At 42.3% G+C, this 10,445-nt stretch overlaps 2 protein-coding genes across 3 annotated transcripts in view; one reads left to right on the plus strand and one right to left on the minus strand.

Moving 5' to 3' along the window:
• LOC109484132 overlaps positions 1-4,153 on the minus strand; it is a 14,564-nt gene extending 10,411 nt beyond the window's left edge. The window contains exons 1-4 of one of the 2 annotated variants that reach the window (XM_019787351.1): positions 3,973-4,153; positions 1,239-1,406; positions 690-890; positions 152-275 (exon numbers count right to left, since the gene is read on the minus strand). In XM_019787351.1, coding sequence (XP_019642910.1) covers positions 152-275; positions 690-890; positions 1,239-1,374 — 461 coding nt within the window. In that variant the 5' untranslated portion in view covers positions 1,375-1,406; positions 3,973-4,153. The remainder of the gene's footprint in view (positions 1-151; positions 276-689; positions 891-1,238; positions 1,407-3,972) is intronic. The other variant, XM_019787352.1, reaches the window with a different exon arrangement.
• Positions 4,154-5,399: 1,246 nt separating this feature from the next.
• The window catches only part of LOC109484153, a 9,323-nt gene continuing 4,277 nt past the window's right edge, over positions 5,400-10,445 (plus strand). The window contains exons 1-3 of the mRNA XM_019787380.1: positions 5,400-5,960; positions 7,747-7,915; positions 8,849-9,006. Coding sequence (XP_019642939.1) covers positions 5,874-5,960; positions 7,747-7,915; positions 8,849-9,006 — 414 coding nt within the window. The 5' untranslated portion in view covers positions 5,400-5,873. The remainder of the gene's footprint in view (positions 5,961-7,746; positions 7,916-8,848; positions 9,007-10,445) is intronic.

Genomic DNA, 10,445 nt, shown 5'->3' on the forward strand with positions numbered 1-10,445 from the left:
CGCGCGCAGAAGGACATACACACTTATACACAGTCTCAGACAAACAGAAACACACACACACACTGTGACAAACACCACACATACACTTGCACAGAGTCACAGCTAAGGCTATATGAAATACTTGTAAAAAGACAGAATACTAGTATCTTACTATCTCCCTCTGTAGAACTCGACGTAGTCTGTCTCCGAGGTCCTCTCGACGAAGCGCAGGCAGGTCTTGGCCTCCCACTCCCTGATGGCGGCCCGGATCGCGACCAGCGCGTCAGGCAGGGCCTCTGGGAACAGACAGGACAGGGCGACACAGTTACATAATGTGGTAACATACCAGTCACATCCTCGTCCTGGCAATGCATTTAATGATTGGAAGATGAGTTTGCAAGGGTCCAGTTTTTTAGAATTTGCTGGCACGGAAGTACAGAGTCAACGGGCTTTGGAAGACATTGCAACTGTGAGCTGCGTAGTTACATTAACCCCTTAGCCCGGTTTGCTACTCATGACTACCATCCAACTTGACCTTAAGGCCGATCTGTGGCAACCAAATACCCTTTCGAAAATTCTGCATTCAAATACCTACAAACGAAGCAAGTGTACAGGCAAACACACAGCAAATAGAGAAGGTAGATAGTAATGATTAATGATTAAAGGCATTCGGTACTTTTTTTACGGGGGGGGGGGTCTGCCGAACTTACGGAGACTGCAGTCGATGGTGTAGGGGATGATCCCCTTGGGCCAGCGGTGCGTCTCCAGTGCCGAGGCGGCGGACGCCACTTCGTTCCCCTGCTCCCTGTTCGTGATCTGAGCCCGGATGGCCCGGCGCTGGGCAGTCGTCAGTTTGATGTCTCCTTCGAACGTCGGGTCTTCTGGGCCGTGGCGAGGGCTGCCGTCTGTGGCTAGTAGAGTAAAAGAAAAAGAATGTCAATCTTGGTGTTTAAATCGGACGCTTGAAGTTAGATGTGCAAATGTAACAGGTCGCTCAGTGCAATTGCCAGCTAACCTGTACAAGCTTGAGAGGCGGCTGAAAAGAGTAGAAATTCGTCAAATATAGAGATATAACATGCCAATGCTAATTGTTAACCTTTAATCCAAAAATAGAAAACACGCAGTCAATCCAAAGCTTTAAGACAGAAACACAATGCTGTACAATCAATGCTGTACAGCATTTACAATCTATGATTTTATTTATAACGTGAACACTTATCTATACAAAACACAAAAGTGCCCTGGGCACGAGAACATACCTCCCTGAAACACGGCGAGGATCCGTTCGAAAGCGCCCATGTTGTCATTGCGCGTGCGCGGGTCGTTCTGCGCTTGACACGTCAGGCAGGCCGCCATCACCATGGCAACCACCTGTAGAACCCTCATCAGTTCCATCTGTCCTGTTGTCTTCCTATGTCAGGAGTTTCCTGTAAAAAAAGCATGCATGACTTAGATATATTGTAATTGATTAAATAGCCTTTTTATTGTATCAAAGTGTGGCCTCATACAGAATATCAATATCTTTTATTTCTATCAATAAGCTTACTCAACTAAAAAGTACAGCAAAATCTTAAACAGTGAGACGTTTGAGCCCTGAAGAAATTATGACCGGCCATTCTAACTAGACAATGCTACCGGCGGACATGTACAGAAGTTAGACTTTGCCCAGCAGATTGACCCAACAGTCCGCTCCGAGTAAAATGCGTTCATGAGGAAAATATCAACATCCTAGCACCTTTCATATAAGTATCATATTTTGGTGTACACTTTTTGCCATATAGGATTTTCAGCCAATCAACACAGGTCCATTGCCGCCCCGCCACAAGATAGCCGAATTCTTTACGACAGACCCACAACTGTCCCAAGAATACGTATCTCCCTGTCGTAACCCTGTCTCACGACAAAGTGCCCTCAGTGAATGCCGCAAGTCATCGTTCTTGTTTTGAGGAAAGTGTGACCAGCGCAGTTAGGTTTTGTCAACAAATGTATAATCGGCAGTGTGGTCTGTTTGTTCCTTACGTAAGCTCAAAGATCATCTCAACAAGAGTACAATGACCACGTGTTACAGATACGACGGTTTGGTTTCTAAATTTTCTCAGTTGACTTCAAAAATCTTAAAAAAAAAAACAAGTTATTTAGATCAGTTAGAGAGAGGGGCATGGTTGGTGTGAGTGACGTCACAGGTTGTGTGAGTGACGTCACACCAGGACAGAACAATGCCACGAAGTTTGACGGATTAACAACCTGTTTGTTTGACGAGTCTTTTATACTGTTTGATCAGCAGGTCGACCTCAAAAGATTACGCGGAGTCTCTGATGTGTTAGGTATACGTAAGTAGAAAGAAATTTTATAAACCAGTCTGTGATCATCATAAGGCTTGGATTTTTCTTTTCTAGGGTGAAAACTAATAGCCTACCCCAGGCCTTCCTATGGGGTACGTATCGTAGAATTCGGTAAAAAAAAAGGGAAGTATAATTGGCCAGGAGAGCCAGTCCACGGGAAGGTTATTTCCCCCCTCCGACACGGGTAAATGACCTCTCCGGTGGCCAAACTTCCCTGGCGAATTATTCTCCCTATTTGGCTAAATTTTACTAATCTCCAAACAGATCTTTCGGTGAGGGGAAGACAGTATCAAATTGGCCAGACTGATACTGTCTTCCCCCCACGTACCGAAAGATCTGCTTGGAGATTAAAATTTTACTGCTTTTGAACCCGCGTTGTTAGTCTGGTAGAGACCAGTGAAAACCTACTCCCATGTCCCATACTGTCCACACAACTACAGCGGGGCGTGTACATGTACCTGTAGTACAGGTGAGATTTCCCCGACGGCCGCCGGACAGCCGACCGGATGTACGTGCGTCTGATCATTTCCGACGATTCGACGCGAGTTTCCGCTGGTTACGAAGTAATTGTGTGCAGCGTATTAACGCCATCCTGTTTTTATCCTTCAACAAATACTGCATGTTGACCCTTTTCGTTGTCCTGCCGTGAGAGATCTTCGCCGTCGAAAACATTCGATCAGTAACGGTGTATGGAACAGGGGTTTGGACGTGTTCGATCAGGAACGGTAATTATAGAACAGGGGGTCGACGTGTTCGATCGGGAACGGTAATTTTTATAGAACACTGAGGGTTTCGACGTGTTCGATCAGGAACGGTATATAGAACTAGAAGCAGGGATTCGAGGTGTTCGATCAGGAACGGTATATAGAACAGGGGTTTCGACGTTTTCGATCAGGAACGGTATTAGAACAGGGGGTTCGACGCGTCCGATTAACGCCATCCTGTTTTTGTCGGAAGGTGCGACCCAGGGGGTTGATCTTGGTCTTGGGGCGCCGAAAATCCGGCGATATCAGCTAAAAACCTTAATCTGATTAAAGCTGCGGTTAGCAAGCAGGATTGAGATTTTGCTGGCAGGTTTCTTAGATACCGCCCTGCTGTGTTGTTGTTTTGTCTTGAAGTTTTTTAAGGGTCGTTCCAAGAAAGGGTGCACCTATAGCCCTTAATTTCTATATCCGGGCACGCGACGACAGCCCATATACACGTAGAGTCAGCGATTTCGTGCAAGCAAAACATGGCAATAAACTGATAAACTAGATCAACAAATTAACTGTTCAAAGTTAGATTTAGTGACCAATTATAGCAACGTCCCTTTCCATACATGGCCGTACATATCTACTCATCTGGCGCCTGCCAAATCGTATTGACACCGTGTCCCTGACACCTGGGCGGCCCCTGAGCTACCCCGATGTTTGCCGACCTAAGATAGCACAGTTACACCAGACTGGCTCAAAGATAACGCAAAACATGTGGAAAACGCCTCAAGAAAAAAATGGCACAACCTCCAAAAATTGGCCTTATCGCCAACTTCCCGAGGCAAGAGCGGCTTTAAGTTGGTACACAATCACAAAGACTTCTGCCCACAACGGACGGCAACTTTTGTATTCTTTCCACAAGATTTCCCTTCATAAAGACAGAAACATTGGTTTCTCACCTTTTGACTGTTTGTAGAATGGCTGGCCAGAAAACCAGGTACAGGTAGAAATACTTGTTGCACTCCTGCAAAGTCGTCTATGTGAGCCTTTCTTGTAGGTAAGAAGTCTTCTGTAGCACTTTAACTCGGTCTTTGTCCTTTGGTCGATCTCCTCAAGTTGTTTGAAGACTCGAGTCGCCGGTCTGATTTATATAGCCATTATCTAGGATGACGTCACTGTCCCCATTGTTTAGGGCATGCAGATCGCTCTACCTGATTTCGGACGAGATCATTTACATATAGGGGTGGTCAGGGTGAACCACAAAGGTGCAGTGTCACCGGAAGAACAGATGTAAATACCATGAGTCACTTCGTGTGTCGTGGAAAGGGTAAGGGGTTGAGCGAACAAGGATAATTGAAGGCTATGCATATTCCCTCAAAGGAAAGCGCACAAACTTTCTAAACAAGTTGAGAAATCGCTTGTAAAAATTTTCAAAGTTTAAAAAGTTAAACATCCTCCACACATAAAAAGTATATGAAAAAGCAACCCCCATTGTCACCAAGTGTAGGATTCCATCAAACCTAGGGCAAAACAAAGGCTTCAGCAGCATAAGTAATGGGTTTCCTGTGCCGTGACTGTACTGGGAATAGACCCATGATATCACAAAGGCACAGCTAATGCAATGTCATGTTACCGGAGCTTGAACTTCAAGGAAAAGTTTATAAGGATGTTTCCTCTGGTTTTCTCATGATTAAAACGACAGGTACCCGTATCCGTAGTCGACGTCTCTTACCGCGAACTAGACCCTACCAGGCTTCGAAAGCGACTGGAAAGAGTAGATATTGGCCAAATAGACAGATAACATGTCAGGGGACTTGGTTTGCCTTAAGTAGTACAGAGAGGCAAACTGTACTCCTTCCACTGTCTTCTACCGCCCTGACCGAGAGCTATCTCGTAGTCTAATAAACAGGTAGATATAGAGAATATATATTGAATATATATTGACCGTTTCCAAAATCATATCCAGTTGCTTGACTAACTATTTTTGGCGTATCGGATTACCTGGATGTCTAACCTTCACTGACGTAGATATAGAGAACGTTTCTGTGAAAAGCTCATTCTTTTATAGCCACAAATGAATTAAATACTATCATCCAGACGAGACAAATACTCACTGTGATAACATTGTGAAAACGTTAGTTTATGTTTATTTGATAAAGGTTACATCCTGACTAGTACGGTACAGTCACTGTAGGGTGACGGATATATATGTGACCATACCATGTATGATACCGGTAGACGAAGTGACCACAGTAATTTCCAAGCAGCAATGGCAAGGCAGTATCCATTAGCCACCGTATGATCTGCTTGGAGATTATGATCACAGGATTCTAGACAAAGTTATTTTCATTAACATTTTCACACGATGTGTCATATAAACATCACTTTTCAATGCCGCGAAATCGACGTCCGGTGGGCTCAAGAAAGAAAAGAAAAAACAACAATTACAACACGAAAAGGATGTTCCACTTTTGTGGGTTGCTATATATACTTCGGAGTAACCTACCGGAAAACGGAATTTGTGCAGTCAAGATTGTGGAATTCATAGGAAACTGGTCATGTAAATAGCCTGATTACTGGTTATTTTGGTCCTTAACCAAACCAAGATGGGAAGAGGATGTGACTTTTAAGTTCTCGGAGGCATGTTTGAGAGTTGTCAATCAAAAGTTTTGCACACAACAATGAACTCTCGTCCGTAGGCGTAACCCTCGCGAGATCGCACGAGACTTGGGGACCCGGAAGTAACTTAGCGCATCGAAACCACGAGAGAAGTGGTTACGCAGTTTGCACTCAATCGCGCCGATTTTCCCTGTTTTTCGTCGTTTTACAGCTCCTTTGACACTTTTGTCAGTTGCGCACGATGCAGTCAGAGTCAGAAACCGAGGAAAGACGTTTCAGTGACCTGACCAAACCGCGCCACGCAACCCAACAGACAGCTATCGGTCCGGTAAGTTACCGCACTGTCCAGCTCTAGGGAATTTAACATTGTAGACTTTCCTCTTCAAAATTATAGACAGGATTTTTTCATGAGTTGATTTAGAGTCTAACTACTCTCTTGGACGTTTTAGCTAGTTTTGTGTTATATATTTCTTTTGTAAAATAATTACCGAGTGTACACTGACTTTGTCACGTACACATGTTACTTTTATCAAGGGTCACGTGTAAGCCTTGGAACAGGAAGGGGTGTTAACACTGCATTCTCTGAGTTCCTCTTCCTTTTGTACTTGTAAAATAACATTAACGTGTTGGCTGTACAAGTAAAACACTACATAGTATCTGCATAGTATCAGAAAACAAGAAGTTTTGTAGACCATCCTCATCATGTGTATTATAACATTTGGCTAATCCAGCCTTGGTGTTTACTTAAACTAACAGGTGTGTTCTCACCCTACATACACGCCCATTATACATGTATGTCAGACTCAATAACAACCACCGTTTGCCCATGTAAGCAGGATATTGTGTGAGATTCCGTTGCTCAAAGGTTTGGAGAGTGATTGTAACATTTTCTTAATAGCACATATACTGAGAAACTAAAGAAAAATAAGGGTGTAGAAATAGTTTAAGCTGTTGTAAAATGCCTGACCACAAAAACACGCAAGTAGCATACGTCAATGTTTAGGTAAAGTACAAAGTACAAGGTTGGTTCGAAAGGCTAAAAAACATGGGCCTCTGATGGTCATGGCAGTTTGGAAGACATCAGCCAAGTTTGAAGTTTGCTGAGTCACTACTGACAGTATTAAAAGCTGAGCATATTTGGATTTCTTCCAGCTTTACATATTTTTCCTTCTGTCTGTGTTTGTGATGTTTTATGTTTGTGGTTCAAGCAACAATGCAATAGAGTACATGTTTGCAGACATGCTAATATATACCAGCTATCTGTATTTCCCTGTCCCTCACAATATTTCCCTGTCCCTGACTGTGTTTCCCTGTCTCATACTATATTTCCCTGTCCCTGACTGTGTTTCCCTACCCCTAACTACATTTCCCTGTCCCTGGTGCTTACTATATTTCCCTGTCCCAGGTGCTGACTGTGTTTCCCTGACCCTAACAATATTTTCCTGCCCCTGGCTGTTTCCCTAGGCCTGTGACGGACCCTAACAATATTTTCCTGCCCCTGATGCTTATCATATTTCCCTGTCCCTGATGCTGACTGTGTTTCCCTGTCTCACACTACTAGAGTACTACATTTCCCTGTCCCTGACTTTGTTTCCCTGTCCCTTGCTATAATTCCCTGTCCCTGGTGCTGACTGTGTTACCCTGTCCCTGGTGCTGACTGTGTTTCCCTGACCCTAACAACATTTCCCTGCCCCTGGTGCTTACTGTGTTTCCCTGTCCCTGGTGCTGACTGTGTTACCCTGTCACTGGTGCTGAATGTGTTTCCGTGACCCTAACAATATTTCCCTGTCCCTGGTGCTGAGTGTGTTTCCCTGTCCCTTACTATATTTCCCTGTCCCTGGTGCTGACTGTGTTTCCCTGACCCTAACAATATTTCTATGTCCCTGGTGCTTACGATATTTCCCTGCCCCTTGTGCTAACTGTGTTTTCCTGTCCCTGTTGCTGACTGTATTTCCGTGTTTTGTACCATATTTTCCTGTCCCTGGTGCTGACTGTGTTTCCCTGTCCCTGTCTCTAACCACGTTTCCCTGTCCCTGACTGCGTTTCCCTGTCTCAGACGATATTTCCCTGTCCCTGACTGTGTAACTGATGCAGATTTCTCCTCCCTCCCCCAGACCAGGTCCTGTGGTTCTCTGGAGAAACATGAGCTGTTTTTCCTGGTCCTGACCATCCTTGGTCTGATGGGTACCCTAGGACTCACCATCTACAGACTTGCCAAAATCACCAGTGTAGATGCTGAAACTGCAGACTTTACCTTTGCACTGGTCCTGATCATCAATACAGGTGGGGGATTTCTTTTATGAATAGTATATACTCAGCCTACATGTAATGTGATAAAACAAATCATTACCTTTTTTATAACTGTTTAATACTCTCACAAAGTGAATGAATTGCACCAAGGGGAGTTAAGATTTGTTTTTTTCAACAAATTGATTCAATTTGGCCATAGCTACTTCTAATAAATCAAAACAAATTCTTAAGTATTGCTGTCTTTTGTGGCTGTTTTCAAAACAACAACAAAAACTGGAGAGCATTGTTTTTGTTCTGTCTCTTCCTCTTCTTCTCCAAACACATAAGGTCAATGACCACCATGTCACCATGGTAACTGGTGCTGTAGCAGAAACCCTGCGCCACTATGTTATGTTTATTAGTTATGACGTCACGGGTCACGAGGTACCCGTCCCCCAGTCCTAAGATCGACTCCATGTGTGAAGCCATGTTGTGATTAAATGCTGTTCGCATCCAAGTGCATCTCGCGTCCTCGATGCTTTGTAGTTGGTCCTTGGTCACTTAGTGATGCTGTGGTCTTGGTTTACATTATGTAGCAAGGTTGTAGCATTATGTAGGGCTGATCACCATATCTTGTATGAGTTTGAGTAGTGCAGGAGTTTGTTGGGCTAGACCATGTGAAGGTAAACATTATGCAATACATGTACTAGTAGTTACCTTTCTAGTTAACAATTGTATGATGTAAGTTTTTTGGTCCAACACAAAAAGTTCTCTCACCTAAAGCTTTTGACCAGTCACTCTGGTCTTCCTCAGAGTGACTGGTTGAAGGCTTTAGGTGAGAGAACTTTTTATGTCAGACTAAAAGTTTTAACTTTAAACATGTAACTACACTGTGTATCAACACAGACAAACTTTCATGATAATGTATGATTGTCTATCCATATCTTTATCCAATATTATGATACATAATTTTCTCTCAACATGCAGTTGCGTGCATGATCTTTGTTGTCCATGGCCTGATGCGGGAGCGGCCCTACGAGGTTGCCATCTTCATCATTGCAGATGTCATTGTTCTCATCTACTGTATCGTCAACTACGCAGAGAAGCCAAGATTTGATGATGCCACAGAACATGCCGTCAAGTTGGTGTGTAGAAGGTTTCATTAACTTGAAAAGTTAAGTTAATAATGCAGTCTTTTATGTGACATGTATATGTCAACTTGCCATAGATTCTAACATTTTGCACTTCATTTTTTTACTAGCTGTCATTTTTCTAATTCAACTTCAACAACTCCTGCTTAAAGATATTTAAATTTATTTTGCATTCTGAAATTGCCAGACATGTTGTGGATAGAATGGAATAGAAGTCAAAAAAATGTGACTACGGTATTATCAGGGTTTTAGAGATGTTAGTTATCTAATAAGTTGTACACATCAGATCACCTAAATTCACTTGGTAAATTACATAATGAGAAATGAACCTGTTCTCCAACTCAAAAGAAATTGACTCACCAGAATTTTCAACCAAATATTGTAGTCTTTGTAAGCTATCTGACCCAAGTGCTGTGGACATGTAATTTTTTCCTAACACCTGATGTCAGCAATGGTTTGAAGCTTCTAAGTTGTACATTGTGTTTTTATCTCGGCCGCCTGAGCGGCCGAGGTATTGTGCTCCAAAATATGTACGTTGGATCGTGTTTTCGACCGTGAAAAAAACCCCAATGAAACCAATTACTCTGCGTGTATACTTTACTTTGTGGGGTCGAGCTACCGGATGATAGTGTCGTTATTCTTATACAACGAAGTTGCTAAAAAAGAGGAAATGCTGTTTACCACAAAACCATTGTTTTATATCATAGTATGCATTTAAGGTTCTAGAATTTCGCTAATAGCTGCGGTAATTGGACCAATAAATCAATGACATAAATTATGTACATTAACCTTCCATATTTGCTTAAGTCGCAAGATGTCGCTTTTGATTGGTGAATAAATCACTGTGACGCACGTAAATATTCACTTGAAATGAGAAATTACCGCCCAACAAAACGGACCATTAGATTCCCAGTGCTGTATTACTCTTTTGTTCTTGTGGTCAACTTGTTTTCTTTGCTTGAATCGCGTAAAAGACCAAGGAAAATACAATGAAATCGGCAATCGCCGAGCCGCGCCGATCTGCAGCCGCCATCTTGGATTTTTTGGGAAAGCTGCAATTTGGCCCAAACCGCTAGAGGGGGCGAATTAAAATGTTTAATATATTCGGTCTGAAGTTTTAGTAGCTCTAGCAGTAGAGGAGAAGTTTGATAATGCATAGAACGGATAAAATAGAATAAAAATTAAATGAAATAAAAATAAAACAGAATAAAAAATAAAAATGAAAATAAATAAAAAATAAATAAAAATAAAAAAATAAAATAAAAATAGAAAATTAATTAGTAGTAGGTTAACAATATACTTAACGTTATATTGTATTTAGCAATGATCATTTAGTGAAAATTATTAGTAGTGGTTACATATACTTAACGTTATATGTATTTAGCAATGATCATTTTTCACTAATTTCCATTGAAAGCAAATGATAATGGAAG

This window comes from Branchiostoma belcheri, unplaced genomic scaffold (assembly GCF_001625305.1).
Source record: "Branchiostoma belcheri isolate BF01 breed outbred unplaced genomic scaffold, Haploidv18h27 scaffold69, whole genome shotgun sequence".
Taxonomy (NCBI): Eukaryota; Metazoa; Chordata; class Leptocardii; order Amphioxiformes; family Branchiostomatidae; genus Branchiostoma; species Branchiostoma belcheri.